We start from the raw sequence: 20143 nt of genomic DNA on the forward strand, positions 1-20143 counted from the left end.
GGAAATGACAATCAGTAAAAGGAGAAGAAACATTTCCATTTCAGCCATGCTTCTATGATATCAGATCATTTTGATAGAGAATGAGAGTGACAACCTTGAGAGAAAGAGGCAAGAACTGTTATACAAATAAAGAGGGATGAAATATTCCTTAAGTTGTGTAAGCAACATAGTGTTTGGAAAAATCAGGCAAGCTTCTTGAGTTTCTTATCTGTGAGAGCACTTAAAGGTACATGTTGTCTAGATAAATGTAATTGATCTGATTAGCCAGCAGCTAATGATGCAAAGGCATATGGCTTCATTATCTCTGCAGGAGAATTAGGAACATAACCTGAAATAACATGCCACATCTCTTGAGTAAAAACAATCGGGAAAAATAAGTAATCAATTGTTGACATGAACACCATCTTAATAAGTATTGTTTGTAATTTACAATACAGCTTTAAGCAATTGTCTTCTTCCTCTGTTCAGGAAAAGAAATGTTCCTAATAATGAAAAAGAAAACATCCTAAGAATCAGACTATTTCATTAATATACAAGTACTGTATAACATTTTTCACATTCTGTATGCATAAAGGCTTTCTCTGTGCTCTGGAATATTAAGTGGGAATTGGAATTCAATATTCCATAGAAAGCAAGAGACTGACTAAATTATGAATGGTGTGATTATCTTTGTTAAGAATGCATGCAGCTCATCTTTGCCAAAAAATATGAATGGGTTTCTCATCAACATAAGAGAAGTAAAACCTATCATGTAACTCCTAAATACCCTAATTACTTTGCATTATTGAATGCAACATTCTTCAGGTGGTATTACCAATCTCTACTTAATTTGTTTATAATTCATATTTAAGGCCATCTAGAATATTCCATTATTTTGGAATTTTAATATTGTCCAGTATAACATTTTGGCCTGTGCTTGGTCATTTTTTAAGAATGTAGAACTCAAACTTGAAAACTACAAGTAGTTCTTGTTTAGCAACTACTAGTATTATAACACTGATAACAAAGTAACTTTAAGACTAATCCTCACATTTACAAACTTTTTAGTTTGTAAAGTAGATTTACTTAGAAATCTATTTGCTTAACAATCTAGTCCCAATTTGGTCACAAAATGAGGACTACCTGCACAAAATAGAACAGACAAAACAAAATACTAGTTAGCTGCAGCAATCTTTCAGTACAAAATATTGTCTTGATATATTTTGGAATAAATATTGCTATGGTAAAAAACTGATTGGTGATATGAAAGATAATAATTTGAAGTGCTGGCTGAAAGATCAGTTCTAAGTTGTGAATATATATATTGCAGAACATTAAGGAAAAAAGAAAAAACCTCCTCCCTTTTCCAACACTTCAAAACTACAGGACATGAAATTGATTTTGACAGTACTAAATTAATTTCCAAAACAGAACCCTACAGCAAAAGAGTAATAATGGAAGCCATCGAGATAGAAAAACATCCCCAAAATATGAACAAGCGGGATGATACCTCCCGCCTACCAGACATCTGGAAACCAGCCCTCAAACGTAACCCAGCCATAAAAACAGAAACTAGACTCAGAACACATATTGCAAAACAATCAAGTAGCCTGCAAGCTCCAACTACTCAGGATATCACGCCTAATCAACAACCATTAACTAATCAGCATACTTCAGCTACATCAACGACTCCATATGTTACCCCACTGACTCACCAGGAAGTTTCTACACAGCAGGCAATTGCTGAGCCATCAAACCACACCCAGCCACCAGTATTTATAGAAGGAAGGCAGCTTAGGTCTCGCAGTGTTCGCCTTAGAACAAGGACAGAAACACCAGCCTGAAGATGATGAGTGGGACCTCATCGAAACGTCGCTAGAAATTTTCAAATCCTCCACGGGAAGAAACTCGAATATACCAAGACCGTCATACCTGTACCCGTGAAAATCTACGAAAACAAATATCTTACCTCTACGGGGAGGATACCTTCTTGCTGACCAGGACCACAGTAAAGAACGCATGACCACATTAGAGAGCAAACTTAAAATTATCACTTTATTAAAAATTACATTGGCAATCAAAATACATATTGAAGTTGGTTTATTGAACATTACATGAATAATGAGGTTTCAGTTCCAATGCTTGTTCTATCTTGGCACCCTTTCAATCAATCCATTAGCAATTTATTGATGTTTTGTAATACTTTATACTATAGAAACTGTCGTACATGCAGTCAACTGGAGATCTCATCAGTACTAGAAGTAAATGCCTTAAAAAAAGGACCACCATGAACTACTATTACTTAATTTAGATGTATGTTCATAAAACCCCTCAAGCTCCTTTGGCTTAATAGTTTTATTAAGAACCACGTCTGTATGAATTGATAACACCCACTTCAATTAAAAGCTAACAATGAAGAATATTACAGGAGTCTAAGATTACAATGAACTTAATGAAATGGTGTTCTAACTCCTTTCCTCAAAAGATGAAATGTACTCATCAAAGAAACAAACCAAATAGCTATAAATTGAAGCCAAACAAAACTCTCTAGTTTTTACTTAACACATACAGTAATTAGTTTATAGAATTTGCCAAAAATGTGATGGATTTAAAATTGGATTAAATACATCCAGAAGAAATTAGACTTACTGTTAACTAGTTTTCATAAGAACATAAAACCTAGGAAGTTAAAAGTAAGCTGGTGAAATGATTTTTTTTGGTATGTAGATACATTTTGAAATGAAATATTATATTAAGGGAAGATTGAAACAATCCAATAGGGACCTTTGCTCTTCAAAACTGAAATAATCTTGTAGGCACTTATTATTTGAGTTAGAGCTTCCTGGTTCATATAGGATGCTAAATAATCTTTACAGCTAACCTTGTGTTTGGGAGAATCAAAAGATATACTAAAATCTTGGATTTCTTTATTATGTTCTATAATCCGAGGAAGAAATGTGTTTTAAAGAAACAGATCAATTATGTAAATATATTGTTTAAATAAGGCTTGAACTGTATTTTTAGACTAAGGTGCAGCTGTAATTCGTGACTGGTACAGTTGCTGAAAAGTACAATTAATATGATTGCTCTTTGCGCATTTAATGTTTTCCATTGCTTTGTCACATTAAAAACTGCAATATGTCAGTGACTGGTGAGATTATAGATGTTGCATCTAAATCTGGGAGCAGGTAAAGAATTTAGCAGTTACATCTATTATTGAAAGAGGTTGAGACATCTCAAGGTTTTTTTTTCTTTTCCCATACTGTAATTTCCTTATTCTGAAGGGAAAAAAAAAAATACTATCCTTCTTCCTTGTATTATTCACTATAACATTATTTACCATATTTCTGTATGCCTTTCTATCCTTGTAAACCAGCCTTCTCACTGTTTCCATATCCATACACTGTTTCATATGTTCCTTTATTTGATGAGATGAACTTCCCAGCAGGTGGGAAAATAGGGATAAGAGCACACGCTGCTGCTGACGGATGATCCGCACCATAGAAGTATTGCTCTCTCGGCACTCCAGGAACAGGAAAACCTTGCATGTCACTACATTGATGGTTGTACCAAGATTCAGGAGTGGGAGCCACATGATTCTTTGAAAAGTTCACCGAGTACCCATGTGCCTGCAAAGTCTGAATAGTGAACAGGAGGTCCTCGTGCTCGTTGAGCAATGTTGATTGTATAATTTTGTCATCCAAGTAACATTGGAGACATAATGGATGTGCCCTCGGATATGCTGCCACCACGTCAAGGTGCTTGGTGAAGGTCCTGGGGGCCGAGGAAAGGATGAATGGCTGTGCTCAATATTGAAAGTGAGCCAAGAATCCTCAAGAAACCTCAAGAATCTCCTGTGTGACGGACATACTGACACATGGAAATAGACTTCCTTGAAGTTGAAGGAAGTGAATCAATCCTGTTGTCGAATGCATCCCAAGATAACGTAACACACACTGCTTCTTCAAATTGAGGATGGCCCTCCACCCCCTGAACTCTTGGGAATTAGGAAAAAGATAGAATAGAAGCCTGTCTCTCCTGCACCGGGGGCAACCTCTCTATGGCCAATCCCCCATAAAGGGGGCAGCAGCCAGGCACCATTTAGAGCATGCATCCTCCTGCCATTTGCAGAGCTAAAGCATGCAGCGAGATGTGACACTAGCTGCCATAACGCAGAATGCAAATTTTGTGGAATTGAGAGTCGCAACCGCAGAGGACTTATCTGCAGCCAACAATTTATTCAAACCCAGACAAAGCCAGGAATCCTCTGGACCTAATCTGGATTGCATCTCCCTCATCCACATGTTTGAGGTCTGGTTAAAGAATGATGCAGCCATAGCTGCTCTCAAAGACCAAGAGGCTGCTTGGTGGGATTTATGCAGTAGAGATTTGGTTTTCTGTCCATCAGGCTTAAGGCCTTCCAACACTTCAGATGGAAAAATAGCCGAAAATACCAGAGGGTACAGAAATGTCCACAGTGGGAAGCTGCAACAGTTCATCTGTCTCTGAGCCAAACCCATAAAATTTGTGTTCCATTGAAGTTGGGCCAGGGGCAGTGGAAGGATGGCTCCAGGATCTTTTGATGGTATCGATGAAAATTTTGGATGAAGGAAGAAAATTGACCAGCAGCTGGGTCAATGCCCACAGATCATTCAGAAGCTATCTCTTGCAAAGGGGCCTCTCAGGTTCTATGATCTGAGCCATAGAAGGATAGTCTGGGGACTAATCCCTCTCAGTTGCAGGTGGATGCTGTAGGCACAGGTGGATTTGCCAGCTGGAGTGGAGGAGCCACCTAAAGCAAGAGCTTTACAGAGGGCATTGCCTGACAGCTGCAGCTGAGGCAAAAGTTGAGGTGTCTGAGACAAAGCAGCCTGCTTTTGGACCTTCTCAAATTTGACGATGAGCTAGAAGCCATAGCCTTTTCTTTAGAAGAAGTATGGCTTTTAGAAGAAGTATGTCTTTTATGGCTTGAAGCAGTGCTGCCTTTTTGGGGGTAGCTGAGGTGGATGCCTCCTCTCCCATGGGTTTGTCAGATTTGCAAGCCATATGCGTTGATTGTAGGATGACAAAACACTGGAAACCTGCTCTGGCAACAGGAAGAATGTTGGTCTATGCCTTCGTTTGAAAACTGACTATTCAAGCTAAATTTAAATTCAGTCCCTAACAATGGACCAGAGTTTGTTCCCATGCTTGGAGTTTCCTTAGCAGCACACAGGAGAACAGAAGAAATTATGATTGAATCTAGTTGGAGGTAATCTCAGAGGAGTGAGCATTTTAAAAATAAAGGCAACATATGAAGCAGTGTATGGATATGGAAACAGTGAGAAGTCTGGTTTATAAGGATAGAAAGTCATACAGAAATATAGTAAATAATGTTATAGCGAATAATACAAGGAAGAAATATAGTATTTTTTTTCATTTTCCTTCAGAACAGGGAAGTTACAGTAGGAGAGAAGAAAAAAACCCTGAGATGTCTCAACCTCTTTCAATAATACATGCAACTGCTAAATTCTTTACCTGCTCCCAGATTTAGATGCATGCTTGGACTCTCCCCACGGGCACATAGAGAAGACTGTTTAGGTAAGCTAATGGCATATTCACTCACTTTTCTTTCATATATAGTGTATTTTTTTTACAATTCAAATCTCATTCATTCAGTAATGACTCTGTGTCTGTGTGCCAATTTTGATTATTAAAGTAATGCCGAATGCAAACTAGAAGAAGAGAGAAAAGAGGATAATGAAGGGCGGCCTATAACTTGAATAAATAAAAAATAAAAAATGAAATAAAAATAATATAATAAAGACAGAAATATTTAAGGAAGTGACTTCCAAATTTCCCTAAACGTATTCACTTCCTTAGATATTCTGTGTATTTGCTGCTTTGAGTTATTTATAAAAATAACAATTATAAAAATAGCAAAGTTGTGATAAAAATAGGTAATGTGTTGTTCATGATGCAAACTCACCCTTTCAAACTTATTGTTCTGAAAGTTTCTAATAGCTTAAAAGTAGTCATACTTTAATGCTTGTTTTTCAGTAAACATTCAAAGTCATGGCAGTGCTGAACAAATGGTGGCTACAATCAGTTTGGGAAGTTCCAGTTAGCACATCCGTGATCATGTGATTGTCATTTGGGTGCTTGGCAACTGGCTTGCATTTACAATGGTTGCAGAACCCATAGTCACATGATTATGATTTGCATAGTGTGTTTTTCTCCATTCTCTCCTTGTCTAGAGAGTTTTCAATGAGCTGCTCACCTGTTTTTCATTCTCTGCTGCGGTCCACTTTTACAGAGAGGTTTTCTGGTGTGTTTTTTCTTCTCCTGGAAGCCCATTTTTGTATTTAGTTCCCATTTATTCAGAATCCATTCATTCTTGACTCTTTCTCTCCTTGTTTTAACACACATTTTTTTTGTACAGTGATCCCTCGATTTTCGCGGGTTCAAACTTCGCGAAACGGCTATACCACGGTTTTTCAAAAAATATTAATTAAAAAATACTCCGTGGTTTTTTTTCTATACCACGGTTTTTCCCACCCGATGACGTCATACGTCATCACCAAGAGTCACTTCTCTCTCTCTTTCTCTTTCTTTCCTGTCATTCTCTGCTTCAATCATTTTCTCATTTCTCTTTTTTCTCCCTTTTTCTATCATTTTTCTCTCTCTCTCTACCTTCCACTCTCCCCCCTCTTGCTCGCTCTCTCTTTCTCCCTCTCCCTCTCTGTGAGAACGCCTGCCCCACCTCTCCTGCAGCCCCCTCGCTGATAGCGGGGATGAAAGTGCTCTCAGCTAAGAAACTGTGAGAGGGGCGAGGCAGGCATTCTCAAAGCGCTCAGAGCGGCTACCGGCCGAATGAGGAGGATGAGAAGCCGTAGCCGCCAGCGCTGCTGCAGGAGGACCCGTGTCCGAAGAAAGCCGGTGAGAGGGGTGGATCGGGTGGGCGGGCGGTAGCGGCGAGGGGGGAGGAGGCGCTGGGGGGGGGGCAGCCGACATTCAAAGCAATCTTTGCCGGCCTCCGCACTTTTGTCGCTCCCTGCCCTAATTTCAAGCCTGGCTCTTTGCGCTGCCTTGAAAAAGGGTGTGTGTGGGTAGTTTTTGGCTGTCCATAGCCAAAAATGGTGTTTTTACTTCCGCACCGCTACTTCGCGGAAAATCGACTTTCGCAGGAGGTCTTGGAACGTAACCCCCGCGAAAATCGAGGGAACACTGTACTGCATTCTTATCTTCTAGCAGAATAAATATTTTCTTTAAATTAGATTTATTAAAGCATTACAATTTATTCCAGAAGTCATCTTTAGCTCTTAAATGATCACCATTTCACTATAAATGTAACTATCACTGGATTCTTCCTTTTATTTTTTTCAAACTTTAATTTTATTCTTTCACCCATAATTAAAGCTATACCTTCATTTCCTGGTGTATATATGTCCATTCCACAACATCAGACTTGTTTAATTGGATCTATTTCATTCTTTCTCTTTACTTTACAGACACACAGTACAACAAGTCTGTTAATTTTATTTTATTTGTTAATCTTGTTTACCATTTATTTATCTTACATCCTATTGGTCAATCAAGGATTTCATGTTGTTCAGTAATATAGGTAGTGTAATATTTTTAATACTAAACTCTAAAGAAAAGGCATGTCAGCAGTTAAAACACTTACAAGCTGCTTAAATATATTCGACTAAAAATTCAGATCAGTTGAATTTGATCTGTAGGGCTGACACACACATGCACATACATAGAAAAACGCATGCTTATTGTTAAAATTTTGTTCCTACAGGTACTGCAATGGCTGCTGGAGTCTTATTGCAAAATGAGGCACCTTATTATTCTCTGATAACCAGCAGCATAATCATGAATACAGGTAATTACTTTTTTAGTAGATGCCGTTTAGCAGATAGGACCAGTAATGGATAATAATACGGGTGAGATACTGAATGCAGAGCTGAAGCAGATTGTTTCAAGTAATTTTATAGTTCTATCAGTTGAACTAGGATTCATGTAAATAATCAAATAAAAAAACATATTTCAGCTTTGTTTTAGGATTCAAGGAAGGAAGGTAAAGGAGTCAGGTGATAGGTCTATAGTAGAAATATTATTTCTAAGCATATAACAGCTTATGTAATACAACTCCTGTCATTTTTTACCTTCATGATTTAGTTTCCTATGAAGGTATTACAGATTCATGGATGCCAAGTGTATTGGTGGTTATTGAAATGGTTGTCCAAGTGCTGCTTCTATGTTGGTTGAAGCAGGCAGGATTCCCTTGGGTGCCATTTGTTAGGGGTCAGGGGAAAGGGAGGGTTTTGCCTTCTTTTTCTGCTCAAGATCCCCATGGACTATTGGTGGGTCACTGTGTGACACAGAAAGCTGGACTCGATGGGCTTTGGCCTGATTCAGCATGGCTCTTATTATATTCTCATGTTCTAAATCATAATTCCTATTTTTCCTCTTCTTGAAGAAAAATATTCCCTGCAAGAGGAATAAACTGTTTCCTCGTGTATAGGCTACCAGTGTTCATGTCGAATGAAGCCCAGAGTACTGGCTCTTTGCTTTGTTTTGCATGGATAAAATTGTTTATGTAGGACAATACAAGGAGCTAGGTCTCACTAATTTGCCTTACACAAAACTGATTAAACTGCCTCATGCCTTCCTCTATTGGCTAAAACAAAGAACAACCGAAGGACCACAGTGCTTGTAGATGGTCCAAATTTAACAATGGAAATGGAATAGGGAATGGTCATAATTTTACAACTTTCTTACCCAATTGGAATGTTTTCATTTGTATTAATGCCATATAGAGCAGGCCAGATCTGCATTTCACTTAAGAAGTGAAAAGCCTACATTGATAAATAAAAATAATAATTATGGGCCACAAAGTAGAAGGATTACATACCAATCAACTGTTTGGCAAATGTCTTGTGCGCATATCTTTCACTTCTGCTAATATTATCTCCCAATTGCATTATGTTCTGTTCAACTTACTTAATCAGGCTGTCTTCTGAGTATTATTTATTTATTTATTCATTCATTCATTCATTCATTAATTCATTCATTCATTCATTCATTCATTCAATTCAATTCAATTCAATTTGTATGCTGCCCAACTCCTTAGGGAGTCTAGTTGGCTCTCAACCAAAAAAATAAAACATACAGTATGATATTAAACCTTTAAAAACAATTTAAAACCATAATAAAAGAGAACTGTATATGCCATTTATGGCCGGATCTCAATGGTATGCCATCCAATTAACGACCCCATGCCTGCCAGAAAAGCAAGGTCTTTACAGCGTTCCGGGAGGCCAGTAGGGTGGGGGTAGTCTGGATCTCCAACTCTCTGGAACCAACTGGTTCCAGAGAGTTTGAGCCACCACAGAGAAGGCTCTCTCCCACAGCCCCGCCAGCCAACCCTTATCGGTCACTGGGAGTTATGTGGTAAAAGGTGGTCTTGAAGATAGTCTGGCCCTAAGCCATGTAAGGTTTTAAAGGCAATGACCAATACCTTGAATTGCATCCAGAGACCAATTGGGAGCCAGTGTGGCTTGCATAGAGTTGGTGTAATAGGGGTGTACCTAGGAGCACCCACAACAACTCGTGCAGCTGCATTCTGGACCAGCTGTAGTCTCTGAACGCTCTTCAGGGGTAGCCCCATGTAGAGCGTGTTACAATAATCTAACTGTGAGGAGATAAGGGCATGAGTGACCGGAAGAAGAGAATTAAAAAGTTATTCTAGTGTATTTGAGTAGTTTGGTATGTGAGACAGCAAAATTTTTCTTCACTTATTGCAACACAAATGTTTATCTTAATTGAGGCTTAAAAATAATTTTACTGTGGATTTTGACACCCCCTCCCCCATATAATATCACAATTTCCCCAATAAATTTCTTAGCTATTTAGCTTGGTTGTTTTTTTGCTTCATATATTTTGAACCTTGATATCACGTTTGAAAATGAGCAACTGCGTCAGAAGGAATAGTGAAATACTGTAGTTCTATGTATTAAAAGGTTAATACTGACAACGGAGAAGAACAAATATTCATTGTTAGAATTTGTAATTCTGATTCATCTCTTTGGCAGAAGCTTTTAAGATCATTGAAGATTTTTACAAGTAATATCTCTTTGTCTTCATACAGATTTCCAATGACAGCTAAAAATTAAATTGGAGAACTAAGGATAATCTGTGCTTATACGTGTTCTCTTATCTCAAGTTTAGTTTAACCAGATAATCATGATTTGAAAATTAATTTAAACCAAATTTGTTTCTTTGTTATAGTAGCATAACATAGTAGGAATTTCAGGTTTATTATTTATTTCATGCCATACATTCTTTCTTTGCATAATCAAGAATGTTAAATTGAACATGCAAAGAAAAAAATGTATTGCATGAACATATTCTGTAGATATCCACAAAGATTACATCTAAATGCAACTTGTCTCATAATGGTTAATAAATTATTCTGCTTGTTTAGGTTTATTGCTTCATATTCTTTGCAGAAAATGATCAGTAATTGCCATCTAATTAAAATTATTACCTAACTCCTACATGGTAATTTTGTGGAATATTATTGTATGCATGAAAACATCAACCTTTATTTTTTGTTATGGATTAAATTAATAGGTTTGATGCATAATATGAATAACATTGTTACCAGCTAAAAGTCATATTGTATTCATTAAAAATACTAAATTAAACAAACTTAAATGGGAGGGAAGATGTGAATTTCTATGTGATATTAATAACAAAGTCATATAGCACTATAAAAATTGCCAGGTTAATAATGGTGTTGTCATAGACTTAAAAGTTGAAAGAAATCTCTCAAGCCTCTAAGATTTATGATTTATTTGATTCTGTTTGGTCCTTATCTCAATATTTTTAATAATTTTGATTCATATTAACATGAATTGATAGGTTCTGTAGCTTTTGATATGAACTGCTTATTTATGGAACATTAGCTGTGGTACAAATGTCTACATTTTATACCATAAAAACATTATGTTAATACAGTGGTATCTCGTGATACGAACCCCTTGTCATATGAACTTTTCGAGATACGAACCCGAGGTTCGGAAATTTTTTGCCTCTCCTTACGAACTTTTTTCGCCTTACGAACCCACTGCCGCCACTGGGATACCCCACCTCCGGACTTCCATTGCAAGCGAAGCGCCCGTTTTTGCGATCCTGGGATTCCCCTGAGGCTCCCCTCTATGGGAAATGCCACGTTTTTGCGATGCTGTCGGGAAATCCCAGGAGGTGAATCCCAGGATCGCAAAAACGGGTGCTCCGCTGGCAACGGAAGTCCAGAGGTGGGGTTTCCCAGCGAGGGAAGCCTCAGTGAAATTGCACTACACCTCCGGACTTTTTGCGATCCTGGGATTCCCCTCCTGGGATTTCCCTACAGCATTGCAAAAATGCTAAAGTCAGGAGGTGGGGTTTCCCATGGAGGGGAGCCTCAGGGGAATCCCAAGATTGCAAAAACGGGCACTCCGCTGGCAGAGTGGGGGGGACAAAAACAAGAGGGAAAGATTCATGGAGCTCAAGGGAGGAGAAAGGTGTGGGGGAGATGAGCAGAGTGGGGGGGGGGGGCAAGAATGGGCGGAAAAAGCTCATGGAGCTCAAGAGAAGAGAAAGATGTGGGGGAAATGAGCAGAGTGGGGGGGACAAAAACGGGAGGGAAAGATTCATGGAGCTCAAGGGAGGAGAAAGGTATGGGGGAGATGAGCAGAGTCGGGGGGACAAAAACGGGAGGGAAAGTCTCATGGAACTCAAGAGAGAAGAATGGGGGGGAGATAAATGGGAGGGAAAGACTCATGGAACTCAAGAGAGGAGAAAGGTGTGTGGGAGATGAGCAGAGTGGGGAGGGGAAAACGGGAGGGAAAGACTCATGGAGCTCAAGGGAGGAGAAAGGTGTGGGGGAGATGAGCAGAGTGGGGGGGACAAAAACGGGAGGGAAAGACTCATGGAACTCAAGAGAAGAGAAAGGTGTGGGGGAGATGAACAGAGTGGTGGGGGGAAACAGGAGGGAAAGACTCATGGAGCTCAAGGGAGGAGAAAGTTGTGGGGGAGATGAGCAGAGTGGGGGGGGACAAAAACAGGAGGCAGGGACTCATGGAGGTCAAGAGAGGCTCCTTTCACCTTGCTTCGTTGGGACTCCCTCCCCCTACTCCGTTCGCCTCAGCTTCATCTGGCCACCACTTTTTTTTTTTAAAGCCTTAATATTTTGGATTTTCCTAATGGGCTTGCACGCATTATTGGCTTTTCCATTGATTCCTATGGGAAACATTGTTTCATCTTAAAAACTTTTCACCTTACGAACCTCATCCCGGAACCAATTAAGTTCGTAAGGCAAGGTATTACTGTATCTGATTCAATATCTGATTTTTGTCTGATGTAAAAACTCCAAATTATGTTTGCCATGTTTAAGTGGCAATCTGATTCAAGGCTAGTCTATTTTTTAGAAGAAAAAGAAATAATTAAGTATTGTGATACAGTATGGTCTAATCCACTTATGCTGTTCTTTAAGCATTATTGCCTCTGATGTTTATGTTTTTTGTACACATCAGTAAATTCTACTTCCATACACTTTGGAACTTCTAGGTAGCAGAGTTCCTATAAATTAGGAGCAGATCAAAATAATCCTGTATCTACTCTGGTCTTCTATTGTATTTTATAGTTTTCTATGGAAAGCCCTTTTAAGCTGCAGTCTACAATTAGAACAAGTCTAGTATATTTTTATCTATTTTGCCACTGAATATTTTAAATAATTGCTGAAACCCAAAAAGGGATTATTTTGCATTTTACTTTAAAAAAAAATAGTTTGATTCTATTTATACTTTGAGAGATTGATTTGTCTGCTAAAGGAGTAGGCTAATTTCCTTTGCCATATGTTTTAATGAATAAGGCTAGGAGGCAGTGCTGTAGAATTTTGTTTGTTTTTTCTTTTCTTTTGACTTCATTTTTGTCATTTACTTGTACAGATGCTTTTTGAGTTCTCTGCATCTTATACTGTAGGATTTGGGGCGGGGAGAGGATGGCAGGTAAAAGCAGGAGATGAGAACTACAAAACCACTTAGTGAAGCCAGCAGACAGAGCTGTGGAACAACGGGTCCTACAAAGGGAGCTTTGAGATTTTTTCACTATGAGTTCTACCCAATTCTGCCTCTACAATTATGCTATGATTCTAATGCAACGGTTCCATAATGTCTGTTCAGCATAGGCATTTGTGAGTTAATATCCCAAAGATTCTGAACCTTGAAAATCCTTGTTTGTTCCATCCCTTAATACTTTGTACCTAATGCATTAAATCTGCTTATTGAGTAGACTCATTGCAGTTGGTAGGTGGGGCAGATATAATATCTGATAAAGTCTCTAGTTTGTTCTACTTTAAAAATGTTGAAATGTTGTATAGAATAGAACAGAATAGAATAGAATAGAATTTTTTATTGGCCAAGTTTGATTTGACATACAAGAAATTTGTCTTGGAGCATATGCTCTCAGTGTACATAAAAGAAAAGATGCGTTCATCGAGGATCATAAGGTACTGCATATGGAGGATTTTATAAAGATTGAATTTTTTAATATCCATTCTGATTCATAACAGTTTCCTCCACATTGCTGTTCTGACAGGAGCATATTATTTGAGGTATTATTTAGCTTATGGATCATATAAAGATAAAAGGGGAAAAAATCAACACTCAATTTCTAGTTGACAGTATGATTACGTTTCTAGAAATAACTATGATATAGTTTCACATTGTAAAACTTGGGTAGTGTATAATATTTGTATACTTAGAACATCAGTTTCTTCAGATGAATGGCAATAGTTATTAAAGAATAGAGACAGAAATTGAAGTGAAATCATAGGACTATTATTCTATTAAGCGTATAATTTTAAACAGGTGGTCTATGTAACCTAGAAACAATAGCTAGGAATTCTTTTTGGTATTAAGTACTTCTGGATATTGACAGAACTATTTTTGTTTAGTTTGCTGCTCCATCAACCAGCAATAAAAGCAAGATGTATGAGAGTTGGCTTTGCTAACAAAATGAGCTCGTGACACAATTTTGGGAGGAGAAAAGTTTGTTCAGTTATAAATGTTTCTGCTTTTCATTTTACAATCATAAGTAAGTTGCTTTTGCCTATATTTACATCTTTATTAACTTGAGTTTACCTAAAGGATGCAAAGTTCTAAGGGGTCTTCTGAAGAATAGGCTATACTTTGAAATGCTAAATTCAGTTCTTCAAATTCCAGGGTTCCTTTCTGTTCATAGGAAATAATTTGAGAATTCCTAGTTCATTTCAGAATTACCTGCTTTGAGCGATTCTAATCCTTATCAGTAGTAGAACAATTTGTTCTGCAAAATAAAAATAAAAATCAATGTATATAGAATTTAGTTGCCAAAAGGCGTAGCTGCCATCAGTGAGTTCATTGTTAGTTTCTATGGAGACAGCAGCCTATTCTGAATGGCTGTTAGATCTTACAGAAAGATGCATGTCTCTGTATAAGTTCAGTACTGAGCAAGTGAGCTTTCTCATTCAGCTTCATCCTCTAGCATATCTTAACTGCTACAAATAGTGGCTGACCATGCAAGGATCACCCAGGAGGCGCTTGGGGGTGAATATTTTTAGCAAGTTTTTTCAGGGTCGGAGACATTCTTCTTCTGATCCTCTCCTCCGAGTGCTTCAGAGGCGACGGAGCTCAGTTGTAGAGGTCTTATCGACGTCCACACACAGGGTTATGGTGGCTATTTCGTCTGTAAGCCCCGAAGAGCTAAATGCTGCTTTCCATGAAAGAAGAAGTAAAGTATTGGCATTTTTATCATTCTAATATTCCTTCTGATCTTCTTTTATAACTAATCATTTAAAACTTAATCACAGCACTTAATAAAATAGTACTGTATCACTTTTAAGCTTGCTGTTTTTATGGGTTTGTTTGTAATATGAATAATATGTTTATAATATAAAATATAACATCTGTTACTAAATGTTTCTAGATCATTAGATGCTCCTTCCCCTATTAAGGAAATCCTACAGTACATATACAGAAGAAAAAATAAGAAGAGTCTTATTTCTTTGCACATTTTAAAAACTTTAGTTTACCTTTTTATCTTTGTTTTTCAGAATTGATTTTTGTTGAAAGTTTTATTTTTTCTTGCCATTGGGTTACAGGAAGATCTAGACGTCCAACTGCAAAATATACAAAAGTTGGAGAACGCCTTCGTCATGTTATTCCTGGTTATATGCAGTGTTCTATGGCGTGTGGTGGCCGTGCTTGCAAATATGAAAATCCAACTCGGTGGAGTGAACAAGAACAGGCTGTTAAAGGATTATATTCCTCCTGGTAATATACAGTATTCATTCATGATACATTTCTAAAAATGTTACTTTTAATTATCTTATAAAACAATTTGTAACTCTGTTGAACTACCGTATATACTCGAGTATAAGTCGGGTTTTTTTAGCCCAAAAATGGGCTGAAAAACCCGACCTCGACTTATACTCGGGTGACTGACGGGTCACCACAAGAGGGCGCAAGCGGCTAAGGAAAAGACAGCCGTCTTTCAGCTTGAAAGAAGCGGCAACTGCCCGGTTAAGAAGGGAGAATCCACCCAGTAGCCAAACGGCTTTTTTACTGTTTAGCGCTCGAACGCTGCGCTAAACAGTAAAAAAGCCGTTTGGCTAGTGGGTGGATTCTCCCTTCTTAACCGGGCAGTTGCAGCTTCTTTCTGTTTAGCGCAGCGTTCGAGTGCTAAACAGAAAGAAGCTTGCCGGTTAAGAAGGGAGAATCCACCGCTTCTTTCTGTTTAGCGCGGCGTTCGAGTGGTTGGCTCTTGCGTGCAAGCAAAGGAACCTGCCAACCACTCGAACGCCGCACTAAACAAGAAAAAAGCCGTTTGGCTGGGGGGGGGGAATTCTTGCTTCTTAAACCGGGAGCAGTTGCCCCCTCTCCCAAAGCGATGTCCCAAAGCGGTCTCCGGGAAGCGACCGAGGGAAAGGCAATCGTCTGCCTTTCCTTCAGCCCGAAAGAGGAGGCAAATGCCCCGCCTTCCCCCAGCCGGTTAACTTGAAGCGCTCGGTTAACCGGCTGGGGGAAGGCAGGGCATTTGCCTCCTCTTTTGAGCTGAAGGAAAGGCAGACGACTGCCTTTCCCTCGGTTGGTTCCCGGAGACTGCTTTGGAACGTTGCTTTGCTTGCGCCTGCCTCTCCTACAGTGGAGAGAGGCGGCAAATGGCCAGCCCTTCCCCCACCCGCTTAGCTGAGCCCTTCGGGAAGGTGCCGCCTGTCTTCGCTGTAGGAAAGGCAGGCACATCCAAAGCGCGTGGGGAAGTGGCTGTGGGAGGCAACGACATTCCTAAGCCGGTGAGGTGTGGTGGGGGGGGTGGCGAGAAGATAGAAGCAAGAATCCACCCCCCCCCAGCTTTTCCCCCTTCTCCCTGCAAGAAAAGGAGCCAGCCAAACACTCCAATGCCACGCTAGAGTGGGGAAAAGCCGATGAGGTGTGTGTGGGGGGGGATTCTTGCTTCTGTCTTCTCAACACCCCCTCACCCCACCTCTCGGGAAGAGAGCAACAGGAAAGGACGCGGTTTTCTTCTGCCGGGTCGAGGACAAAGCGGGTGTTGAGGGCGGCGGGCGAGCAACATTTCAGCGGGGAGAAAACCCCAAGCTGAGAGTGCCTTTTAAAATCACTCTCCTCTCAGCCTCAGCAAGCTGCCGAGAAGTGGGGGTTTTGGAGTGGGGAGGCAAAAACGCTCAGAATGTCACCAACGAGGCATTTCTCCAAGGGGCGGGGGTCCCTAAACTTTCCTTTAACCCCAGCGGACACAAAGATGGGAATGCGTGGTCCTCGCCAGCCACCCATCTGCGGGGGCTGCCCCGCGCCAAGGCAGAATTAAATTCAACAACCAAAATATTATATTTTTTAAAAAACATACTTTTTTGACAGTTTGTTTGCCTTTTAAGACATCTCTCTGGCTGTGCCTAATGTCAACAATAAAAAGTTTTGCCAGGTGAAATTTTTTTTGCCAGATTAGCTATGGATCTCACTGAAGAAATTTTAAAGAATACTCAAAATGATTCTTCATTTGCTTTGTAACCTTAAATAAAAAAACAATACAGTATTGACTCTGTAATTTACCCGGGGAGGGGACAGGAGGGGGGCACAGACAGACAGGAAAGGAAGACAGACAGACAGACAGACAGACAGAGACCTATGACCACAATTGAGCTCAAAATTTGTTGTTAAGCAAAAGCATTGTTAAGTGAAAATCACCACATTTTACTCAATCCATGACATTTCCTAGCTCTAACAGTGATGTGCAAGCTAGGGAAGTACCGGTACATCTGAAGACATGTGTAATGTTCTAGTTATGGTTAACTGTGTGGCAGAAAGTGGACTCTGGGTTTTTTTCCCTATTACAGTAAGTGAGGTTGAATGTACCATATATAATTTTACAAGAGCTCTCTCTCTTTCTCTCTCTGTATATACACATACAGTTTATATAGTAGATAATGTACAGTATATTTTTGTGTGCCTGTGTGTAATATTTATTTACACATATGGCATATATACATAGAATTAAGTATATTTTGGATGTTCAGTAATTGTAAATATAGAGGGAAATTGTATCTCTTTGAGGCAAGGAGAGGTCAAGTATCCTAACCCTAACCCAAACCAGCAGGAGCAGGGGATTGAGGTAAGTACCTAGGTACTTGCATTTTTTTTGCCTATACCTGCCTTGGGGGATATATACCTGTTTACCCTCTTTTAAACTTACAGAGCTAGTTTACTGGCGTTCTTTGAAATAAATATTCTAAAATATTTAATCTACTGATGCCTCAATTGATGTAATTTTATTGGTTTCCATTTTTATAAGTTACCAGTAGCCACTGCAATTTCCACCCTCGACTTATACAGGGGTTTATAAATTTTCCCAGTTTTTGTGGCAAAAATAGGCGCCTCGACTTATAGTCGGAGCGACTTATACTCGAGTATATACGGTAATTTGTCAAAAATATGCTTACTGTTAGATTATACATTCAGTGAAAGAAAACAATTTGATAAAGATTTAGGCAAGAAGTGTTTCAGAAATGCTGGACAGTTTATATATAACGTCTGTGTGTCCATGAGTTTACAGCTTATATGCTAAAACTGTTGGTGAGATTCCAACAATGATCAATTGTTTTCATCTCGGCATTAATCATACCGAATGCATTCTACTGATGTCAACAAAAACTAACTTCAACTTAATCCAATGTTATCAGCTGGAACATGGATTTTGTTATGGATACCTTTATTAGAGACTTAAATGTAACTAGGATTCAAATGTATTGATCATGTTATTGAACTGAAATGATAAATTTAAAAAACCAACTGAATATAATTAAAGCATTGTCAAGATGTTTGGGATCATTTTATAAACTTTTAAAAAGATCACTCTGAAGAACACATGTTTTAAAAGTAGATTTAAAAAAAACCTACTGTGGTGCTAGCTCTGTTTTTATTACCACATATCTTGACATCTTATTAGCGTTCTGTTATATAAGTAATTTATTAAACAAAGATCAAAAGCATTTCACGGTTTGAAAGCACAGCATATAAAATGTTACGATTAATTCGCCAAAATAATTAAACACGAGAGATGCCTGAGACATACTTTTAATCCTATTTTTTTATGTTATCTTCCCTCCTGTCTTCAGGATAACAGATAATATACTGGCCATGTCTCGACCCTCCACAGATCTCATTGGAAGATATAATATCATTGAACAGTTCCAGAGGTAAAAGAAATTGTTAACAAATTACTAAAGTCCTTTTGAGAATGAAGCTCATCTTCCCTCCCTCCTTTCCTCCATTGCTCAGATCATTTGTAGCAATTTATTCTGAAATGAGAATAATACCATGGGATGCGGGTGGAAAAGACTCTGAAAGGACATATCGTTCAATAATGCATCATCTTTTTCTTTGCCTAAGATGTGACATAAAAACAGTAATTAACCTTCAGCGTCCCGGGGAACATGCTAGCTGTGGGAATCCACTGGAACAAGAGAGTGGTTTCACCTATCTTCCTGAAGCCTTCATGGAGGCGGGAAGTAAGTTTGCTCCTGCTGTTGCTGTTCCTGGTTAATTATAAAGTGTGTTGCTTGCAGGCTGTTTCTGCCACCTACTTCTAAGGTTAAAAGCAGTCAGTTGAATGTTTATTGGTGAAAAAATAACATACAAGTAATGAGGATGTAGAAAAAGAGATGGCGGCTATCGTAACTGATTAAACATCCATGGAACTGACATCTAAATTATGAAAGTTGCATCTGCCAATATCTGTAAGAGTACTAGCAATTATTCACCAAAACATTATGCAAATTCCATGGGACAATAGGCATATATTCACTGGCAGTAATTGTAAGTGTGTGTGTGTGTGTGTGTGTGTTACAGATTCTGCCTCATGTATCCCAGCGGCCGGTCAGTTCCCACTGAGTTGGTCTTCCCCAGGTTCTGTCAGCTAAGCAGTGTCGCCTGTGAGGCCTAGGGGAAGGGTCTTCTTTGTTGCAGCTCCGGTTCTTTAGAACTCCCTCTGGAAATTCGCACTGCTCCCACCCTTCTGGCCTTTTGTAAGGTTTTGAAAACATACCTTTGGCTCCAACGGCCTGGGGCCGTTGAGTGTTGACATCTTGTTCCAGCCGATAATATCGTTGGGATGGATGATTTTTTATGAATGGGTTTAATGTTGGGAATTTTTAACTCTTGGGTTTTCGGGTGGGGTGTACAATTTTATCTGTATTTTGTATTGATTTTATGTTATAAGCCACCCCGAGTCTCCTGAAGAAGGGCGGCCTAGAAATTTGATTGATAGATAGATAGATAGATAGATAGATAGATAGATAGATAGATAGATAGATAGATAGATAGATAGATAGATACTGAATTAGCATCTCTTTCACAAAAAGAGTTTTCCACACTGTCGAAACAAATAACTGTGATTATTCTAAAAAGGATGTAATTAATTTAGGAATACTGAGTGTGTATTTTTATATATTACCTAAGTGCATATATACACATACACACAGAGAGATTAGTACATTCCCCCTTGTTGTAGGTTTTATAAGCCAGTTTCTAAAGGAAAAATCCTGCTGGATTTGGAGCATAATATTGGAGAATATAAATTT

The 20143-nt window shown here is 38.9% G+C and overlaps 1 protein-coding gene across 4 annotated transcripts in view; it reads left to right on the forward strand.

Annotated features, from left to right (window-relative positions):
• Positions 1 to 20143, forward strand: part of PTPDC1 (protein tyrosine phosphatase domain containing 1) — a 49773-nt gene that overhangs the window by 14883 nt on the left and 14747 nt on the right. For 2 of the 4 annotated variants that reach the window (XM_070735766.1, XM_070735767.1), the window contains exons 2-5: positions 7766 to 7849; positions 15152 to 15323; positions 18680 to 18760; positions 18954 to 19072. In XM_070735766.1, coding sequence (XP_070591867.1) covers positions 7774 to 7849; positions 15152 to 15323; positions 18680 to 18760; positions 18954 to 19072 — 448 coding nt within the window. In that variant the 5' untranslated portion in view covers positions 7766 to 7773. Of the gene's footprint in view, positions 1 to 5408; positions 5560 to 7765; positions 7850 to 15151; positions 15324 to 18679; positions 18761 to 18953; positions 19073 to 20143 lie in introns of all 4 variants that reach the window. The other 2 variants (XM_070735765.1, XM_070735768.1) reach the window with 2 other exon arrangements.

The sequence above is a fragment of the Erythrolamprus reginae genome, chromosome 2, assembly GCF_031021105.1.
Source record: "Erythrolamprus reginae isolate rEryReg1 chromosome 2, rEryReg1.hap1, whole genome shotgun sequence".
Classification (NCBI taxonomy): domain Eukaryota; kingdom Metazoa; phylum Chordata; class Lepidosauria; order Squamata; family Dipsadidae; genus Erythrolamprus; species Erythrolamprus reginae.